Source organism: Homarus americanus, unplaced genomic scaffold (genome assembly GCF_018991925.1).
Source record: "Homarus americanus isolate GMGI-L3 unplaced genomic scaffold, GMGI_Hamer_2.0 scaffold56333, whole genome shotgun sequence".
Taxonomy (NCBI): Eukaryota; Metazoa; Arthropoda; class Malacostraca; order Decapoda; family Nephropidae; genus Homarus; species Homarus americanus.
This window is the reverse complement of record NW_024734940.1, coordinates 12,456,444-12,478,385: the sequence shown is the minus strand read 5'-3', so window position 1 is coordinate 12,478,385 and position 21,942 is coordinate 12,456,444. Positions and strand designations below refer to the sequence as shown.

The 21,942-nt window shown below is 36.0% G+C and overlaps 1 protein-coding gene across 6 annotated transcripts; it reads left to right on the top strand.

Annotated features, from left to right (window-relative positions):
• Positions 1 to 303: 303 nt before the first annotated feature.
• Positions 304 to 21,083, top strand: LOC121870681 (putative RNA-binding protein Luc7-like 1). Of its 6 annotated transcripts, XM_042372622.1 has the most exons (11): positions 322 to 475; positions 9,859 to 9,917; positions 10,244 to 10,295; positions 10,998 to 11,092; positions 13,996 to 14,094; positions 15,823 to 16,017; positions 16,490 to 16,726; positions 17,632 to 17,726; positions 18,120 to 18,314; positions 19,244 to 19,408; positions 20,063 to 21,083. In XM_042372622.1, exons 5-11 carry the CDS (start codon positions 13,999 to 14,001, stop codon positions 20,121 to 20,123), a joined length of 1,044 nt encoding a protein of 347 aa, XP_042228556.1. In that variant the 5' UTR covers positions 322 to 475; positions 9,859 to 9,917; positions 10,244 to 10,295; positions 10,998 to 11,092; positions 13,996 to 13,998; the 3' UTR covers positions 20,124 to 21,083. The 6 variants fall into 6 exon arrangements, with proteins under 6 accessions (XP_042228553.1, XP_042228556.1, XP_042228557.1 ...); XM_042372623.1 differs by lacking the exon at positions 10,244 to 10,295; XM_042372620.1 differs by having other exon boundaries at positions 10,244 to 11,092.
• The last annotated feature ends 859 nt before the right edge of the window (positions 21,084 to 21,942 follow it).

Sequence of the window (21,942 nt, the reverse complement as noted above, 5' to 3'; positions counted from 1 at the left end):
ATTTTAATGAAGCTGGAGTAATATTCTTAGCTATTATAACCATGCGTTTTCTTCTTCGAAAAAACAAATAAACACGCGGCAGATAGAAAACTGTTTTCTCCCACGCGTGACCGTACACCATATTTAGCTACATTATTTATACTCATGCTGAACTGTATACCTGATTAATCTGTATAAATATCTATGTAACTGTATATCTGTATGATAATTTTAGTATAGATATTATTTAGGTAGTGAGGGAGGGAAGGTACGCCTGCCTCGCCTCATGCTCGAGCATTGTGGGTCTGGATCGAAGCAGCAGCAGCAGCAGCTCACTGAGGGAGACGAGTGTCGCTTGGCTCTAGGAGGCGGACGTCTGCTCTCAAGTCCCTGCTATCTTTTCCTCTGTTCCACCTTCTTCGCATCTTTTTCATCATGTCGGCGCATGACCAGATGCGTGCGATGCTTGACCAGTTAATGGGGACATCCAGAAATGGTGAGTATGATAATTGACACATTATACTTCTCAGGTGGACAGTTTGTTGGGTAGAAAGTGGATCAGCGCAGGAGCAATTGCTCTGACAACAATGGCGATCTGTGTAGGGAGTAAATATCCAGTTGCTTCCTTGGCAGAGGGATTTTTTACTCTCAGACACGATCGATGAGTCTTACAATAACATTCTGACTTTGAACTCTGTCATCAGATGCAATGTGAAGTGCTCTCTGATAACACTAGTAGAGGCTGTAGGGTAGACGTCATCAGCGGCATTTGAAGTGATTAGTTGTAATTACCTGTTTAAAGTCCTTACATTTTATGGCTGTAGGAAGTTGTATGGGGCTTTTATACCCACATACACGTATATAGATTGATTTTGTGATGAGTTAAAGTGACAGCATACGTAAATACCATACTGCCGGGTAAAGGTGGACAAACCATGCTATCTTACTTGACGATTTAAAATGTTGTGGTATTATTGATTTTATCGTTACAAATCATTAATTAGATGGTGGTGGTGAGGAGATACTATAACATACTGTAGAAGTTACTTAAATTGAAATCAAATGTGTACATGAGTAAGAGCATCCTTCAATCTGTGACACTGGCATAAGTCATTTAGGAAATCAGAGCAAACTACAGTAACTAACTAAATCTGATCTAAATGCCGTAAGTTAATATTTTTCATGCAGTTTGGTTAGAATTGAGTTGTCTCAAAAATTATTAATTCTGGAGTGTTAAACAAAATAACAATTGTTAAAAATAGCCGAATACCGAACACACTTATTTGCTTACATATTTAACGTGACGAACTAACACCTAGGTTTAAATACCACCTGTTAACCACCTCATGAGGATTTAAACACTAAAATCAATAACCTTGTGAATTTAATGTCAAAAGGTAAGGTAGTAAGGGATGGCTTCCTATTATTCACAGTTACCAATTTACCTAATATAAAGAACTATCTCATATTTTAGGTTGATTATCTGGGGATGATGAATAATTCTTCATTCATGTTAAGTGGGGATGTGTAGTTATAGTGTTGCATAATGTAGGGAATTTTGGTAATATCTTGTCAGTACATTATTAGGCAATACTCCTGTCTGGGATTTTCAACTTGAGCTCCGGTAAAGGTTAAGGAGAGGGTCGTTACTTTATTCCTTGTAGATTGTCGAGATGATGTTTACGGTTGTATTTATTTTCTCGTATAGAATACAAACCTAGTGGAAGACAAAGGGGAATTTATGAAATTGGATTATTACCTTATTTCTTGGAATATTTATGGGATCTTGACTGATGTGTGTTTTTATAGAATCCAAATGCATTAGAGAACAAAGGTTAATGTAAAATTTAGACTGATTTGTTCATTTTGGGGATTTTCTTATAGATATTTGCTTTCCTGCATATATGTTAGGGAGCAAGGAAACTGTTACTTTTAATTTGCATCTACATACCTTTGGTTTGCACTAAGTATTTAAAACTTAATGAACTGAAATCTTTTAATATCTGGCATTTAATGAAGGAATTCTCAAACTGGAATTGTAAAGGACTTCTCCATACGAATTAATGTTTAAGAAACCAGTTAAAACTTAGTCTGGTATAAGACAACACTGTAGCATAGTGTGAATGTTTGATCTGGTAGTAATTGAACCTTGTATCCTTTCTCCAGTTTTTGTGAGATCTTGCCTAAAAAATAATGTTTGTACTCATAAAATAAGAATATTGTACTATATACTGTAATTTGCATTCTACGGTGACAGTTTCAAATACAGCACTGCAAAAATGGAGATACTGCGCATCCTAATTTAACAGTGAAGGAATAAAACAAGATGAATTGCTTGATTGAAGAGGATGATTTTGGAGCCAAACAGATGATAACTTGGACTACAGTTGACAAAAACCTAAAAGAACTCTCTGAAATTGTCAAGAGTAAGATGCATTTTTCTTGATTGAATATACTGTATTCCTCTCGTCCTTCCTTGAGAAAAAACAAGACCATATCACACGGGTAAACATGAGAAATGCGTTGAAGAAAACTTCTAAATCTCGTCAGATAATTCACTCATTTCATAAACAAGAGACGCCCAGTAGCACACCATTGAGACAACCATCCTAGTCTTCAAGCAAGTAGTGTTGTAAATTTAAGTAAAAACAAACCTGAATTATATTTGTTTTAAGAGTTTTTAATTTTATTATTTATAATCACTTTTACTGTAAACTGTTTAAATGATAATGATGATAATAATACAAATATTGTGAATCTACCCCAAAAAAAATATTGTAACTAACACAACAAAAATGATGTGTACAGTATCAGGTGATGGTTGCATTATTATTCTCTTACTGGTGACTGATTTGTTTTTGTAATTCTTTGATCATTTTATGTATGTACAGTACAATCATCAAATTTAATGTTACTTCTATAAGAGTAGAGAGTTCGTAATATAACGGTCTGTATCAAAATTGGTTGCTTCAGTAATACTCGCAAATTTTCGCAACAAACTGGCACTTTTTAGTCCAGCTTGGCCTTGGTACTGAGAATTACAGATATTAAAGAGTTTACTGAATGGGCCACTGAGTATTTGGTAAACTTATCTGAGAGCACTGACTTGTCTTACTGTATGTTAGCTGTCAGGCTGCAACACTAAACTGTATACAAAAGACGACATGAAGCATCCAACCCTAATCTCACTTGCCCAACCTAAATTAATGTCTTTTGAGTATTTTTAGTTAAGTTAGGTAGATTTATTCACCAAGGGACCCATGAAAAACCTCTGAAAAAACATGTCAATTGTAATTCCATATAGGTGTAATACTCTACAGTATGAGCCATTCATGAGGTAAGGAACGACTCGTCTTGTCCTTTAAACATTGGCTAAAGTTTCCCTAATCCACCCAAAGATGTACAAAAATGGAGTGCAAGGAACATGAAACCTCCACTATGATGGCTGCCATATGGTGGTTGAAGATGCTAGATTAGGTGAACCAAAAATGTGAAGGATAAATTCATTTTCTTGCTCCCTGCTAAAGTATTCATTTATTTCATTAAAATACACATGTTAGTGAAAATCTGAATGAAACCAAATCCATTTTATGTCTTCAAGAGCCATTCTAGACCATTACCAGAGAGATAAGAGATACAGTAGGTATATACAATACCATCAAAATATATACCCCTCTTGTGGTTGGTTTGTGTTTTGTCCTGTTATTCCTGGTTAGTCAAGTAGCCTCTATTAAGGGTGCTGTTAAGGACACTGGTAATTAGGTGAATACCAACCTTTTGTGTTCAGTCATTTTTTTTTTAAATTTTACTTAAAAAGAAATTTATCTCTTAAGAGATCCTTCGGAATATAACCAGGAGTTGAGAACCCTCTGTTTAACCTTTACATTAAAGAATTAACATTCATAATCTCCAAACAAATATTAGCAGGTCTTGTTGATGTTCAGGTTGGGAGATAAGTTGTTTCTGACGACAAGGGGAACTAACTAACCTAGCCCAGGGAGGGGGGTGTTAGCTTAACTCGGGTCGCTTCATGGTATTTACCCTTGAACGCGATTGTTAACACATGTACTGTATTGCTGCCATTCCTATGGAGATCTGAAAATAATGCTTTATGGTTGTACATTGATTTCTTCTTGCTTGCTTACCAACTTGCATTCTGTGTATTTGAGGAAGTATGTCTTTGAAGGTCCCATAACAATTTTTAAAGTAAACCTGTTAGTGTGACATTTCTATCCTTTATTCATTCTCTTTCTCGTAAATACATATAATTATATACAGTACAGGGTATATATATATATACATACAGTACACAGTGTATAGTTTACTTAAGAACAGTGATAGGGCGACAGAAACAGAAAATATCACATTGAATTCATAATACGTACAGATCTTACTTCTCAAAGGGAGCAGAGAAAGATAAGATGCTTCAATTAAATGTTGACCAAAGCAAGCATATGTAACCCATGTTGGTGTTATGTATGTTAGGTTTGGTTTGGAATAATTTTGTTCGTTGTCATTCCTACTGTTAAAATATGCAGTTGTCTTTTGCTTTAACTCGGTTGCTGGTAAATGTAATGATGGCATCTGATTATTTATTTATCTTATAAAACTATATAAAATAATGTATTATGATACAGTACAGTAGTGCTATTAGTAGGCACTTAAAGTTTAGTCATTTCATTTAGCTTCAAGATTTGATGACAGGTATGGGAGTCGAAAAAGGCTAGGTTAGAGTGAGTCAGGTTCGTAATTGTAAACTGTTGCTTCTTGTATTTGAGTCTTACAGTAGTTAAAAGATTCACTATTAATTGCTGATTGGTTTACAGTACTGGGAGTAAACCGAGGTGTGTCTATACACATAAACCACCAAGGTTGATATGTGTTAAGTTTTGTCAGTAAATGAAATGCTTGATAAGAGGGTAATCTTGTTGAAGTCTGTCCCTCCCTCCTCCTCCCTTCCGTTACCTTAGAGAAAACTGTAATTGGTCAGTCTATGCACTTTGACTTTTGACATCTTAATTCTCCCCCAATTTTGCTTCTTTTACAGTCTTCACACCTACCTGCCTTGTCCTCTCTCTAAATATATATTATTATTCACCACCCTTTTAAACAGTCTTTGTACACAAATCTGTAACACTGTCTCTGTCACATGTTTTAAAGACCAGAATTTGACTTTGCCATATATCCCTCCCTCTTCAACCCTCATACCATGCTTTTGCTAATTCCTCTCTTGTGCATACTTAACTGTAAGATTGTAGGTCAGCCGTGACTTTTGTGGATGACTAACTAACTTACTGTAAATCTAACATGCTTTAATGCTGCCTCAGTTTGTGGAGTGTTCAGTCCTAGTTTATCCCCTTGTTCCTGCTTAGCTACTACAGTACGTTTGACACAAAATAATTAATGGATTGACAGCATCTCATAAAGCTCAGTAGTGAATTTATATATTTATTATTACCTGTTCATACGGGTAATTTTTGTGTGTGGAAGTGGAAGGATTTTGAATGGTGAGGATGACTGTCAGGGCTGCTATGAACTATTCATGAAAATTGCTCTCTCCCCATAACATGTATAGAACATCATTATAAATGTCTTGGTGAAGAATCTCAAAGAAAAAATTTAGATGTACTGTATTGTAATTTATGTAACCTATATAGAATAATGCCTTAATAAGCTTCAGTAATAATCTTAAATGTATTATAGAGTAATGGGCATAGTGCAAGACATCAGTGTTACTGGTCTGTATGTAAACATGTTTCTGATGATGCTCTGACTATCATTCTGGTGGGGAGAGAGTGTCATTGTCCTGTTTCTAATATAACTTGGCAAAAGTGAGCATGTGTTTGTTGAAGAGAATAATTTGGGGTTAATAATGAGAAGTAAGAAATAATTGTACTGTACCAAGCTTAACTAGATGATATTTGTTGATGTTAAAGAAATAAACTAACACAGAACAAATTGTACATGAGCTTATTTTTTGCACGAGTACAGTATTGACTAAATGGCTTGTAAGAATAGGTGGGTGTGTTGCCCTGGGTGGTGGTGAGTCCCTGTATTGGGAAATGGACATGTTAGCTATTGTTTCAGTGTTGCTGGTGAATCATTATGAAGATCTATAGCTCTAAACAGAATGAGTTTGGATTACTTTGTTTTAATATACAGTACTACCTGTATATATTTAGTTCTATATCAAGGAATACAGTGCATAACATTGCATCACTTTCCTAGAAGCACAGTAACTTCCACCTGTAAGCCAGGAACAGCTGACCATTCTGTGGGAGGCAGGGTTGCTGCCACTGAACTTTCAAACGCTTACAAGAACTTGCCTCTTGGGTTGTTATCAAATACCCATACAGGCCAGAATTAACTTTTACCAAATAAACTGACAAACTTGGATATGTAATAAAAAAAACATTCAAAACACTATACTGTATATTCATACACTGTCACATTAACCTCCACAGTTGACCTTACTGGTACAGGTTGGTGTGTGTGGATGTGCAGTGTTATGCATATATTCTTTGGTCATATGCTCTTCATGTTTGCCTGTTGACTTGGGAAAAATTACTTCTGGGTGCCTGTTGACTTGGGAAAAATTACTTCTGGGTGCCGAGGCTGGTCCCTCCCGAGACTAACAATACATATAAGGACAAATGAGTGTTCTGTTACAGTTGAATAGGCCAGTTCATTTAAAACATTTGGTGGTTCAGTGGTAGCACTAACTGAAGAGGTCGGGCCAGACTGGTTTACATGACATGGGTGAACTGGGATGTAGTGGTCTTGTAAATGAGAAGCCTTGGGTGTGGCTCAGGCAGCATGGAACTCTTAAGCAACTACCGTGTGCTATTTGTTTGTTTATACAGTACTTAGGAATAATTCAAGATATTTTTTGTAAATTGAGTAGTAGATTGTTTTCTTGGGAAAATGAGAAGCTTGCACAGCATGGGCTGCTGTTAGTCGCCAACATGGCCTCGTCCACCAAGATGTTTTATGGACCTAATGTGATCCAGCCTTGTGTGTGCAATGGAAGCCTTGGTTATGCTATTCACTAGTGGATTGGTAATAGCTAGATGGAAAAGGAATTACCGTACAATGACAATGGATTGAAATGACTGTATGTACCCTTGTGTCTCCTGACCAGGTGGGTGACCAGTGCCAATATTTGACACAACAGATTAGTTGCTTGGCAACACACCACTGTAGGGAATAGACCATTATCGTGGTTGACTTCTCCCAGGTGTTTGGGAAAGTAGAATAGAAATTGCATTGTCAAAACCTGTATTTCTGTCTTAACAAGTGTTCAAGAACTGATCATTATCTGAATCTGATTCAAGAAATCTTGCTGTTACTGAGGATTGGAATATGTAGAGCGAACTGACAGCTAAAAATCATATTACAATACTGTATACTCTGTTGCTATAGATTTTGAATTATTAATACACCATTCTTTTACTTGTGGTGTTTTGTAAAGAAAATCCTAAGTGATTGACTTAGTAATAGCTTAGCAGGGAGCTGTGTACTTATTGAAGGAATGATCATACTGGGAGCTGGCTACTGTAGCATGCTGTAAAACCTATGGTTTTTGAAACTCATGTTTAATGGCATAGTAAATTAGATACAGTACAGTACGGTATCTGTATAAAAGTTCTGCCAAGTACGGTACACTGTAGTGTAGTTTGGCATGAACAGCTTTGATGGTAGTTAAGCACAGGTGCTGTAATCATAGAAAGAATTTGTCTGTCCTGTAGCATAAAAGTGTAGTACAGGTACAGTGTATTACCTTACTGATACACACGCATGTATTAATTTATCTTAAGCTGCTGTTTAGAGTCTTACTACTGTAGTGTGCAGTATGTCATAAAGGGAAGGAACTTGATAATGTTATTGATCATAATTTAAGCTCCTGTTTTGTCTGAGATTACTGTATAGCTGGATTGATGAGTGATTTGAAAACAGGGAGGGTAATAGCCATGGGAACATTACAAAGTAGAGTATAATGGCATGATTGGCTAACTGATATAGGCATTTCTCTTTCCTTCATCCTATAAAATATATCTTTCTTCTCTATTTACTTGATAAATATTGAATGCCCCCCCCAAAATTTATTAGTGTAGTTACAATAGTATGGTGGGTAATAGCATAGGAGTAACCTTAGGTGGTACAGGTAGGAGATACAGTATATATCAGGTCTGGGTAATTTTGTTCAATGAAGCCTTTTAATTGGTACAGTTTGGTAATTACTGTACCTGGACTGTAATTACTGATCATGAATTATAGGAAGATAGTCTTTTTAGTACGGTACTGAATAGACTTTTTTTTATAATCTTTAGTTCATGAGTGACGAATAGATAACATTTGGTGCAATCATTTGTGTGTGTGAGGTGTCTTGGGTCTTGCCGGGGAATCTTGACTTGATTTGTGGCATAAAGTACAGGGTAAATAAAATGTTTTGAAGCTACAGTACAGTACAAAAAATATGGCAAGAGTTTTGTAGTTCTATCTCGTTAACTTGAAGGTTTAGTTTGTAATCAGAATAATGGTTTTATTTTATTTTGTTAGCGTTCTTGCAACTTTAAGATTATTTATTTTATTTATGGTATGTTATTAGGGATCTTAGGGTTAATATGATGCACCATTATTGAGTTAGACATCTATATATATATATTTATTACTGTAGATATTCATGTACAGTATATCAGTCATGAAAACCCATATGATTATTAATAGTTTGTGTTTGAGGTGTGTTTTTGTGGTGGATGGCCAATAGCTTTACATCTGCATACATACTAAATGCACTTAACCACACCCCTAGAATTGACATAATAAAAATTCTTAGTTTTTAATCTTATAATTCTCAAAAAATTCAAATTTATTATTTTATTAACTTTAATGAATCTGTAGGACATTTGAAATATTGTCAATGATAGATATTGTGTGATTAATTTAGGTCACCCATTCATTGACTCAGTGAAATTAAAAAGTAAATTGATGTTTGAATCAGATTTTCTGTATTTCCTCCCCTGTGAATATTGAGCCAAATTCCCTTATTATTTTTTGTTTTATATTTTAATTGATTTTACAGGTGATAATGAGATGATAAAGGCCTCGGGTTAACTGTTAGGATGTTCAGGATAAATATTTTAACCAATGCAGCAGTACTGTATCCTGTGTTGATGAAATCTACTTATATTTAGTGTTGTAGCTATTGACAATTTCTGAATAGTGTTGTCATTATTGTGGTTTTTTTGGTTATCATAGACATTTGTAGTACATAATAAATGGCATTTATATTGATAAACATGATCAAGCAGTAGCTACATTGAAGCCAGACCTTTTGTGTGTCCGGTACAGTTGCTAGCCATTCATTATTTTTTTTATCTGTTTTTGATAGTCAGTATGAAGTGTCAGTCATTAAGAGTTGTTCTCTTATCAGTTGGGAATAATGTTAGTGTGTTATAAAGTACAGTAGTGTGCAGAAGGTAGGTTAGGTTAATGGAGTGTGGCTTTGTGTGAAATTTTAGGTAACTATTGGGGGAAATGTGAAGGACTAGATCATTGTGGTTGTCACTTTATAATGCTTTTTATTAAATTCTTTACCCATTTTTGTTAGTCTGATCATTAGGGTATCTTGAATTGTGGTGTTCATTCTTTATACTACATTATGCTTCAAATGCTTGTTGTTGACACTTAAAATTAATATTTTCATCATTGTGACGCATCAAATTAAAAAAAGAAAGTTTTTGAAATTGTCATGGGAGAAATCTTGATTTAGGGGGAGGGAGATATTGCTGCCATTAGGTTTTTCAGAGAAGTAGCTTTGATGCACGTCCTTTTGGTGTACATGACAGATATTGACGAGTTAATCCTAATTTCTTCTAGGGTGGAGCAAAGAGCGACACAATGCTTTAACTTGACATGGTGGAAATCACTGCGACCACGTGTGTATAACCTGTTGTCTATTTTTCGCCAAATGTCTTATTATTTCATAACAGTTTTGATTATGCAGTTTATCCAACTCACTGTCCTCTTTCTGCAAATTTGCCAGTATTGGTAGTTTAATTTGTAGTAATACTTAGGAACACAAGAGATTGGCCACTCCTTTCTGGGCCAGTCTTTTCTTCACAAGAAAAAATTAGTTTTAGCAATATTATACTATGAAAGTTGTCAGAAGATGGTACAATGTCCAATACAGATACTGTACTTGTGGTTTTAACATCCTCTAACCCTGTGTCCAATAATGCTCAAAATTGGGCATACTTTCCAGGGATAATCCAGTGGCAGAGAAGATATCTCCATACGGCTTGGGGGTGCTGGTTGTGAGTTTTAGATGCATAATGTCCATCTTTAGCCCTTTTTTATTTCTCAGAACATTTTAAGAATCACTAATGTTTTAGGGTGTGGTGTAACCTGCTGTGGGAGGTGAAAGACTGAAGTGTGTGCTTGATTGCTGGAACCAGTTTTAGAGAGTGATTCAGGAGTGATTTTTATTATTATCATCATCATTATTTTATGGGTCTTAGAGTGACTCATTTAGCACTTCAGGTTACACCCTCACATGTTAGTGTAAGTTCAGGGTAAATGAGCTTATAGTGAGCATGACCTTGGTTGGGGGGAGGGGGGTTTCATTCATATCTGGGTTTCATTTTTTGCGTCAAATTGTGTGTTTGTGCCTAGAATAAAAAAACATGTTTTCTTTTTCATTTAGTACAGTATTTATTTAAATTCTTGTATTTGTCTTCAAGGTCATGAATCACTTGATACAGTAATAGTTAAGTATTTAGAGTAGGTTGAAGTAATGGTGCTCCCTGTGCAGCCAAAAATCATTTTGCTTTAATGAGAATTGTAATTTCTTTGGAGAAATCTTTATAACCTTAATCAGATCATGAATCAAAATTATAAAAAAATTAATTAGTGCAGGTAGTCTCTTAATGTCTTGTTTGTGTTATTCCAAGCATTGAGATTTGGGCTGCATCTTGGTGCGTGCATTTATTGACACATGGCCGGTGGTTCTCCCATAGGTGACGACACCAGATACCGGCTAAAGTTCTCAGACCCGAAGGTTTGCAAGAGCTTCCTGCTGACCTGTTGCCCCCATGAGATCCTCTCTTCAACGGTGAGTAATTGTCTATATAAATTTACAGTATTTTAATAGTTTCGATTTTCTTCTACTTAATATCTTGGTTTGACGAAAGTATCAATTCTAAAAAAAAAATATTTTTTATTCCTCTCACATACTTAAGAATATGGAAACTTCATGTTGGCAATGTTGTCACTTCAGCTCTTCTGCAGGAGACTGTTGATATATACAGTAGATTTATTTACCTCTTTCTACTCTACAGGTTATTCAGTTTATCTCGGAAGAATCATCAGTCTTCCCTTCCTCCCCCATTGACCAGCCTCATCTCTATCTGGCCTCCTCCCTCCCCCCCATTCGTAACCTTCCTCCCTCCATCAGTTAAATAAATCTCTCGTTAATGGATTTGTCCCCACAGCTTGATAGTATTAGGTGAGGTTGTTGATATACAGTAAAGCCTTCGATAACAACGGTTCAACCAACAATTCATATTTAAGACCCAAGTTAATTTAGGACCCAATTCAATTTACGTCCTGATTTCGTTCGTATTTATGACCAAAATATAATAAAAATAAAATAAAATTACATTTTCATATCAATAATAACTAAATCCCGATACGTATTATAAAAAAATTACTGTAAAAAATGAAGAGCGCCTTGTGCAAAGAAGCTGCCTGGCTAATGAGTGTTAATGCGCATCGCCAGTAAACAACAATCGGAGCTTTGCAGGACTTTTGTTTTCACGCATCTGAACAGGAGAAAAACTTTCTCAGGTTTCTTAAAGCATTTTTGCATCCCTATTCAACATGAGCAAGAGAGCAAGTGATGGTTGTGGTGTTTCAAAAGTTAATAGAAATTGTATAAGCTTAGCTGAGAAACTAGATGTGTTATAACGATATGAAAAAGGTGAGAGGTCTGTGGATATTATATGGAGCAAGCAATGAACATATTTTCTGAAGTGGATCCATTAACCGAACAAAGTATTAAAATTTAAATAAATGCAAATGACCTCTACATAAAGATGTATAATGAGATAAGAAAGCAGCTGTGAAAGGTTCTATAGACAGCTTTATTATTCGAAGGCCTAAACCATCAACTTCAGCATCATAAACAGCTTCAACATCAACTTCAGGTTCAGTAACAGTTTCAGCAACAGCTTTATGGAAAGCTACAGCTTCAGCCAGAGTTGAACCTGATGACTTCGTCATCTGAGTAAAAACTCGCACAATGTTCATTGGCTGTCCTTATGTTTTAGACTTTACCACCATTGGTGAGTAGAATTTTTTTTTTACATTCGTAAATGTTATTTAAAACATATATGAACAGCAAATAAGTGTTGCTTTCATATTAATATGTAGAGAAATGACGAAATGTTTTCACATGTAAGCACTTACTGCTCATACGTTGACATTCTTAATCGTCCCATTAGTGGTTAGCTACTCCTAGTGTTCCATTTATTAACATTAAATAACATTACTTAAAACATACATACAGGTATTAATTTTTTTTTAAATTGAGTTCCCTACAGCTACACCCAGGGTCTTATTTTCTTCATTTTCTCGTGTAAACTATCGTCCCGGACTCCCGGCTGTAAACACAAACGAAAACAATGGCGTCCCATCTATTGTGTGACCATATTATTATTCATTTATATTGTATAAGATGCATTCAGAAACATTATTTAAAGAATATAGTTTGCACTTTTCATTAATTGTATTGTTTTGGGGGGAAAAGAGGGTAAAAAGCCACACAAAAGATATGAAAAGGTCACACTTGGGAACGCATCTCATTATTATTGCTTTATTTTAATGGTAATTAATAATTCGCGATATGATGATTCACCTTACACTGCAATATTGCAGGACACATTACCGTCGTTATTCGAGGCTTTACTGTACTGTATTAATGATTGAATATAATTGATATTCTAGAAGAACATTGGAGACAACTATAGTATCATCACCCTGTAGTGGCAATAGACTCAGATGTGTTATACAGTGAACCCTCACTTTTCGCGGTCAATTGAACCCACGGCTGCCCGCGTAAAGTGAACAACACAACATGGGATTCATTGAAATAAGAGACCGGGCCGACCCCCAAACTCCACTTTTTCAGACACAATACCTACGTTGTAGTAAAAATAACGTCTTAATTTTATGATGGTATGCACACACAATTAATAATTAAGAGAAATATCAATAATATTAGGTTTTTTAACACTTACATTAGTAGAAAAGATGGCTGGGCACACGGGGATGAGGGGTTGGTTCCGAGGCAGAGGGCAGATTATTGGCCCTCACCTGTATCACTTGTATCAATTGTATCACTATCCACCACAGAGGCTTGCAGGGCCTCTTTGTCAAACCCCTCAAAGTCCATACAAGTCCATATCCTCACTATCATTATCACTATCACTGACTTGGGCCGGCTGTGGCGGGTGAAGAACTCGGTAATGTTTTGATGACTGGGCGACCTTGTGCGCACCCTGCTCGCGCCGCTCTCCGCGTAAAAGGGTACACACACACCGCGGAAAGTGAGCATTCCGTGTTCGGCGGGGTACCGCATAAACGTGGAAACGCGTAAAGCGAGGGTTGACTGTAATTGGTTCTGTGCTGAGAAAGACCTGTCACGAGTTGGAGAACAATGTCAAACATCAAGAATGATTTTATTTCTGTGATTAGTTATCTGGATTTAATGTTACCTTTGTATATAGTAGTGGATTTGTTAGCATAAATGAAATACTATATGTACTGTAGTTTAATTAGATATTTCTGTTTTTCAGCCTTAACAAGTCATGGGAACACGAAAGAATTATTCCTTGTTTTTATGATGACCTGTTATATTAGAGGTACAGACAAGGGTGTTCTAACTGTGCTGCCTTCCATTATCTGTACAGTATTACTGTATTGAAGGAGGATGATTAAAGAAATGTCTTTTTGCAGCGTATGGACCTGGGCGAGTGCCCCAAGGTTCATGACCTTGCACTTCGGGCAGATTATGAGCAAGCATCAGCTCAGAAAGACTACTTCTATGACATTGATGTAAGTAAATTATAGTTTTTTCTAAACTATATTTGCCTACAGTTCCCTTACACTACCATGTGTGTGTGTGTGTGTGTGTAATAATAGTACCATTTGGCACCTTGGACACTTGATATAATTAGCATTGAAATTATTTTGAATGTCATCACTTTTCTCACAGGATAAGCTCACCAATACAGTACTGTACACACAAATGCTTCATTGGGTTCATTTTGTGGCAGCAACATTGCTCTCTGTTAGTTGATATTCATCTATAAGGCTAATAGTATTTATTTATTTTAATTATGAATGGTTGCTTCAGTGAATGAAGCTTTTAATAAGAACTTGATGTCAGACCTAAATAGTTGAAATGAACTTTTAACCCACATCCACTTGTGATGTTTGCAGTCTTTATATTGAGAGATCTTGGTTACACCCTTTTACTATTTTTTCACTAAACATTTTTGTATAGTCAGTGTGTTGTTAGTGACACTGGTGCAGTCCATCAGTTCTTGGCACATGAAAACTGCACAAGGGGTGTAAACACTCCATTGAGATTATTTACCTTTTAGAATAAATGTTATCCTTTAGGAATATAAAATTCAATCTTGCTTTCTCAGACAAAATGTCAGTGCACAATAATCATGCACTGATCATACAGATGTCATGTAAATTCAGAAACAACTGATGCTGTTACAAAAGTTGTTGTGGGGCCTTAAATTACACTCAAAGTAGCACTTGTGAGCATTTGTGTTATGATGTATACATAGTAGGAAAGCACTGGTATATTATGAGCCCTCACTTCTAACACTGAGAAACAGGCTTCAAGTGTCACGTCTTATGACATTCTCCGAGATGATATTTTTGTATTGTATACCACTTTTCCCCTCAGTTACAGCCATTGATAAATTGAATAGAAATAATTAATATTTTTACCTATATATGTCACCTCCATTTATTATCCTGATTCATCCTCTGACTTTCCTCTTAGCTCCCCAGAACTGTAAGACTTGTAGACAGTTTTCAGCATACAGTACTGCGTAAGTCTCAACTCTGTTGCATTTTTTGTTGCACTTGTTGTAAGGATAAATTTTAGGGGGCTTGGTTCCTAGCCCTGTTCCACCCTTCTTAGTCACCTTTATTAGCATACAGTACAGGGATATAGAGGATTTTGTGTACATACAGTATCACCCAATCTCTGGACAACAATAAATGATTCATCACTTATTATTTTTCAAAATTACCCTAAGTCAAATTTTATATACTGATTCATAACCTAAGTTATTGTGTTCACCATGGAGTGTTGTTAATAATAGTATTAGTTGACATCCAATACATACTCCTTCCATGACCCTGTCAACTGCTCTTAGTAAAGCTTAGCATAATTTTTTAGTATTATTCTCAACATATTTCTTTGAATCCTTGTTCTCTCAGGGACTTGTGGATGGTTGCCACTCTAATAGGCCCCAACCTAACCCAGTCTGACTCCTGTACAGTACTGATATTACTGGTTAGGTTAGGTTGTGGACTATCAGGAATGGAGCCCATTTGACCTGCAACATCCACACCAAGAGGAACACTTAAAAAATTTTCTCAAGAATTTTCCTTGCTGGTAGATTGTACTAAGTGTTCTGGTATACCAAGTGTTCTGGTATGGTATTAATGGAGCAATTTTAATGTAATGATTTTGAGTTACCACATAGTGAAGTGTATTGAACAGATCTCTTATCTCTGGTTTCATTATCACAGGCAATGGAACACCTGCAATCATTCATCACAGATTGTGACAGACGAACAGAATCTGCCAAGAAGCGGTTAGCAGAGACTCAAGAGGAGTTGAGTGCAGAGGTTGCAGCCAAAGCTAATAAAGTCCATGACCTGGCAGAACAGATAGGAAAGAAGTTGGCAAGAGCTGAAGGTCTCGGTGCTGATGGAATGGTTGAGGTGAGGCATCATATACGTACAGTATTGGAGTGTAATGTGTACCTGTATTCTTATGATACTGTTGCCACTTTTTGGGATTAAATCTTTCCTGTCATAATGTCTCATGTTTTCTTTAGGTTTAAAAGTCATATCCTTGTATCTTCTCCCTAGTGCTGGGTTTGTGTATTGCTTAGATGTTTGAGACAGATCCATGAAAACGAGCAGAACCTCAAATGCTGCCGTACTAAGTAAGCATTGATATAGTGGCTTAGTTTGCTTGGACTTTACTTAGTTTGCATTTTCCAGTTAGATTTTATACAAAATTAGAAAAAGAAAAATTAGCTTAACAAAATCACAGTGTTACGTCAGACAGTGAACCATTCACTCGGTAAACTTATCACAAGTTTAGATAATGGGACAGTGATGAACATGTTTTATGGAGTAGATGACACAGTACTGTATATTGTTGTACAATACAGCTTAACTTTTACAGGAAAGCATGAAACTTATGGAAGAAGTAGAAGACTTACGTAAGCGCAAAGCTGCTGCTGAGCAAGAGTATCGTAATTCCATGCCCGCCTCAAGTTACCAACAACAGAAATTGCGTGTCTGTGAAGTTTGTTCGGCTTACCTGGGTATCCATGATAATGACAGACGTCTGGCTGACCACTTTGGTGGGAAGCTTCATTTGGGCTTCATCAAGATAAGAGAAAAGCTTGAGGATTTAAAGGTAAATACTGGTGGTTGCAAAGATTACATGTACTGTACAGTATATGGTCCTTCAGTTCAAATGTGTTCTCTATCCATACATACATTAACTACTTAAGAGAAAATTTGAGGCTTGATCCCTTGTTGGGTTTCCATTCTTTGTGTAAGTGATTGGTTGTGAATATAAAAACTCCATGCCAACTTTTGCAGACCTTGGGATGTTAAATTCATGTTAAGTGTTTGGTATATGCAGTTGCACAATCTTAATATATGGTTTTAGATGACAAATGGATAAGTTATACATGTGTTTGCTTCTAGTGTACTAAGACTATTGGTGAGGAATAATGTCAAACTTGAGCCGAGTGATTGGAGGGACAAACAACATTAAACTTATATCATGTCTTTGAAATGTTCCCTCTCAGAGACATAAATATTGGGACTGGAAACTTTGATTGTAATTTCTTGAGATCAGTTCCATTGATGTGGGTGTTTTATTTTTCCTCTCTAGTGTTGGAATGATGCTTCAACTGAATGCATGCCAAAGAGCCATCAAACATTTTAGTGAGTGTTACAGTAAAGTACCCTGAGGAATTATACCTTCTTCTTAAGATATTTTAGAATAGGAAGGTGTGTCTTGCAATTTTCTCATATATAGTATTCACGTTAAGCTTAGTTTAGTACTGAAGTTTTATGCTGGCAATATTAAAGCCACTCTCCTCCTCCGCTATCATTTAACCCATTGACCTTGAATGCATCACCTTATCCTTGAAGTGGGCTTGTAATATCCATGGATAGACTTGGGCTGTCATTTTCTCACCTATCCTTGGGAACTTTTCATCATTGACTGACATTTTCAGTCTTCTATTTTATGACAATAGAGTATTGTATGTCATTGTGTTTATATCAATATCCTTTTTCCCCCAATAGAAAACGGTGGAAAGTCGGAGAGAGAAACGCCGGGAAGAGAGGGAGCTTGAAAGAAATGCTCGCTTTGGTGAAATTGCTGATTACGATGTCACCAGGTAGGTGCAGTGGGTTCAAGTGGAGGATTTACATAAAGATAACAATATAACAATGATCACCAATACCATGAAGGGGTGAAGTACCACATGTTAGATTCCTTGCCCATGACTACTACTGTATATGACTAGGTGGTGTCCAAGTCTGTTTCCTCACACAGCCCAACTGTGGAATGCTCTGCTTTCTTCTATGTTTCCATACTCTTGCAATCTGTTTCACTTCAAAAGCTGGTTTTCCTGCACCTTCGTGGTGTAGGTTAATGTAGTCTTTTTGTCTTCTATTTTTAATTTCTTTTTACTCTTATTTTTTTTGCCCCCAGGCCCCATTGTGGGTCAATGACCTGTGCCCGGGTGGGCTATTCCCCCATAAACTTAATTTTACTAACTATTCAACAGGGATCATGATCGTGAACGAGAACGTTACCGTGAGAACGATCGTGACAGAAGAGACCGATATCGGGACGGTGACAGAGAGAGGCGACGACGGAGGTCAAAATCTCGCTCCAGGTCCCGTGAGAGGCGCCGTCGCCGTTCCAGATCTCGTGAGCGTTACTACAGATCCCATTCAAGATCAAGATCACGAGACCGCAGGTGAGTACTGTGCTATACATCTGTCTTCATATTTTTATTGTTGAAGTAATTTTCTTTCAGTCATACAAGTTCAGTGGAATTTAAGTTTACCAAACCATCCTTTAATACTATACAGTTTAAGAGAATTTTTATTCTGAATGACATTTAAAATATTCATTTTGTGTGTGTGTAGGGTTTTTCTTTATTATTATTTGCACAAGTGGACCAGACAACCAGACCTGTATTTACTCACTTATTGGTATGTTGAAGATTGGCTGTAGATGTAGCATTGTAAGAAACTATGAAGGAAATTGGCATAAACGAAGTAGAAAAATGAGAAACTGAATGATGGAGTAGAGAATACAAATAGGAGAATATCTTTTAAAAATATTAATGAAGAGTATTTAGAATACATATATGGTAAGGTGAATACACTTAACATATGGCACCAAATATGTTAGAGATGACTGAAATAAAAGTAAAAATAACTTCACATGCTTAAGATTTGTCAAGGTAATTGCTACTACAGCTCCTCTACGACCTACTCGACTTGCGTCCACCCGCACTTACGACCCGCCTCAGTCGTACCAAAATTTGGTTAAATTATGTATTTTTGAGTCCCAAAGTCAGTACACAGACAAAATTTTCATCTGTAATTCACTTTAAATGGCTGGCAAGCTTAAAAATGAGTGTTTTGTGGTGCTGAGAAGAAAAAAGAGACACCCATTTTAGATTTTCTGTGTTATTTAAACATTTCCGACTTACGACCATTTCGACTTACGACCTGGATGTCGGTCCCTAACCCCGTCGTAAGTCGGGGATTACCTGTATTTCTGACCAGTTGGTAAAACCTAATATTGTGCTTCTCTGTATAGTATCACACAATGGTTAGTATATCCTGCTGCTAAGTCAGGAATGGGATACCCTAAACGTTTTTTACTATTCCTCAGACGTAGAAGTAGGTCAAGGCGCAACAGGAGGTCAAGGTCAAGAGAACGTCATACTCGCTCACGTGAAAGGTCGGCATCCAGAGAGAGAACCTCGAGGGACAGAGCATCACGGGAAGTTGAAGACAGAAAATTACAGGAGCATATACAACCAGAGGCACCAGAGAGGTGAGGAGTTGAACACTTATCATGACCCGCTTTAGTTTGTTACACTGGTAAAATAATGCCTCGCCCTTTTGAAGCCCTCGGAGCATGGTTTGTATGTCACTCGAAGCCTTACCTCTTTGAAGCCCTCGGAAAATGGCTTGTGTGTCATCCGAAACATTCCTTAAAATCACGCCATTTTCTTTAATAAAATAACCACCTAAGGACATCTTTTGCTTCAATCACATCCATCTTATATATTTTCCATAAACATTTCAATAATCTCCCCACACCTATTTAAAAAACCCACTGTTGAGAAAATTTAATTGATGTTGGCTGCTTCAATTAGACTAAATACTGTACGGTATATCCACAATACATTTATGCCACTTGTTAAGAATTTGAGGGTAAAGGGAGTAAGTGGTTAGTTAAAGTAAGGGCTTCAGTTAAGTACCTGCTGATTTAGTGAAATTTAACCCTATACATTTATTTTTCATTCTATTGTTTTAATAAACCAGAATAATGCATAAATTCACTGGATATTAAGTTTATATCGACTCATAATGATATAAGAACTTTACTCTGAATTTTGAGTGAAAATTTCTAGTATAAAATCGAAATTATTTTCTTCTATTCAAGTGGTAAGTGTTTATACAGCACTGGTTTATGTTTTTCCAGGGACGGATCTCCTGAAAATGGTGAAATTACAGATGACAGGTCCAGAGACGGCATAGAATGAGGCAAACATAACATACTGTGGTACCAACGAATTTATGTATTCAGAAGAACCAGCCACTGAGTGTTTTAGATGTTATTCATTGTTTTCCATATAAATGTATTTACTTTGTTGACCATTCACAATACATCATATGCAATGATCATTTTCTCTCAATGTCTTGTGGCAAGTTACTATAACCATTTACATGACACATTTTAGTGTCTTTTCATCTACATTTTACTGTAATTTATGAATTTAGGTAAATCACCTCCAGATACCTGATTTACAACCTGAGATAGTTATTAGGATTCTCCCTTTCCTCCCCTTAACATCAGCACACAATGTACTGACCAAATTTCATTTTTCTTTTACTTCCCAGCTTACAAAAGACTTCACTTACTGTCTAAATATGATGTTTGGGGGATGGTAAGGTAACCTGTCTCGCATGCACACTACCATAAGAGGTCTTAATTATTACATTTCTTTTGTAATAAGATTTTTTTTCATTACATACCATACTAATGAATTGCCATTGGCAGTGCTTATTTATAAATTAATGCATTGATTGCTAAGGCAAGAAATGCATGAATGGGTTATCAATTGCAATTCTAAAATCCTTCAAAACTAGATCATGTAGTAAATGTGTTTGGCCCGGCATATAGATTATGCCAAGCTATGTCAATTCTGCATATAGACTATGCAGTGCTACCAGTTATTCTAGACCAGTCTTCATAGGAGATGAATAGTGATGGCCTGAATATGTACAATAGCTAGGAGCTGTAATGAACATAAGTTTTTTTTGGTCGATTGTTTTTGAGGCTTGACCAGGTGAGCTAATTTACAAGTTGTATTACATGTTAGTAGTAGAAACAAGATGGTAGTCATACAGATTTTTGATTGAATTGAAAATATCCCATTTTTACCTGAGTGAGGTTTCAGCTGTACACATGTAATTTACTTGAATTAAAGATTTGAAATTAAGTTTCATGTTTTTCCTTCGTCACTGTTTGATGGTCTGTACGTTGAGAAGCTTTGTATCAGTGAAGATCTCAGTGAAGTATTTTATGCAAAGTACACTGAGAAAAACTTAAATTTATTTGAGGTTTAGAAAAGTATGACAATGAAGTAAAAGGCCTGCATACAAGAATGTGAAAAGGTAGTGTCAAGGAATGGAACAAGTGAGAAGGAACAGAATCTTAAAAGTAGCTAGATAGAAAAGTTAACAAAGGAAATAAATTATGAAAGGAAAATATTTAAGCCAAAATTCCTATCCGAGTTTATAGTGTGGACTAAGTTAAGAGAAATGCACTTGAGAGCATTATGTAGAGTGATTACATTGGGAAGAATGAAAGATGGACGTGAAAGGACTGTAAGACAACTAACTAGAAATTATGAGGATAGTACAGACAAACAATTTAGATTTTCTGCAATGTTTATACAGTATAGAAACCCAAATATACATGGTACTCGGCTTTTGTCAATGAGGGTGAATTAAAGATGTGTTCATGAAAAAATTAGAAGCACTTGTATTCAATGCCAACTGGGTATAATTATTTATATATGCAAGAGAACTATAAGTTATCTAGATTGTATAGGGTGTTATAATGTCCTGTTATCACTCTCCTCACAACTTTTGGAGAATGGACATTTAAAATGTGTTTACATTTATAAGGTATGGTTCAATTCATATTTGTCAATTTAATTATTTCTATCTATATGATCATTACTGCTGTATTTGCTCTTCAATACCTGTACTGTACTATACATATATACTTTGGTTTACCATTTTTTAAATTGTATGAACTTGTTAAATAAAATGAGAGGGTTACACACTTTAACC

Excerpts from the sequence above, each read along its gene's own strand:
- LOC121870681 (XM_042372617.1), top strand. The coding sequence starts at position 9,800 with ATGCACGTCCTTTTGGTGTACATGACAGATATTGACGAGTTAATCCTA. Across the intron at positions 14,095-15,822 it reads ACTACTTCTATGACATTGAT|GCAATGGAACACCTGCAATC; the intron begins GTAAGTAAATTA and ends TCATTATCACAG. Across the intron at positions 16,018-16,489 it reads GTGCTGATGGAATGGTTGAG|GAAAGCATGAAACTTATGGA; the intron begins GTGAGGCATCAT and ends TAACTTTTACAG.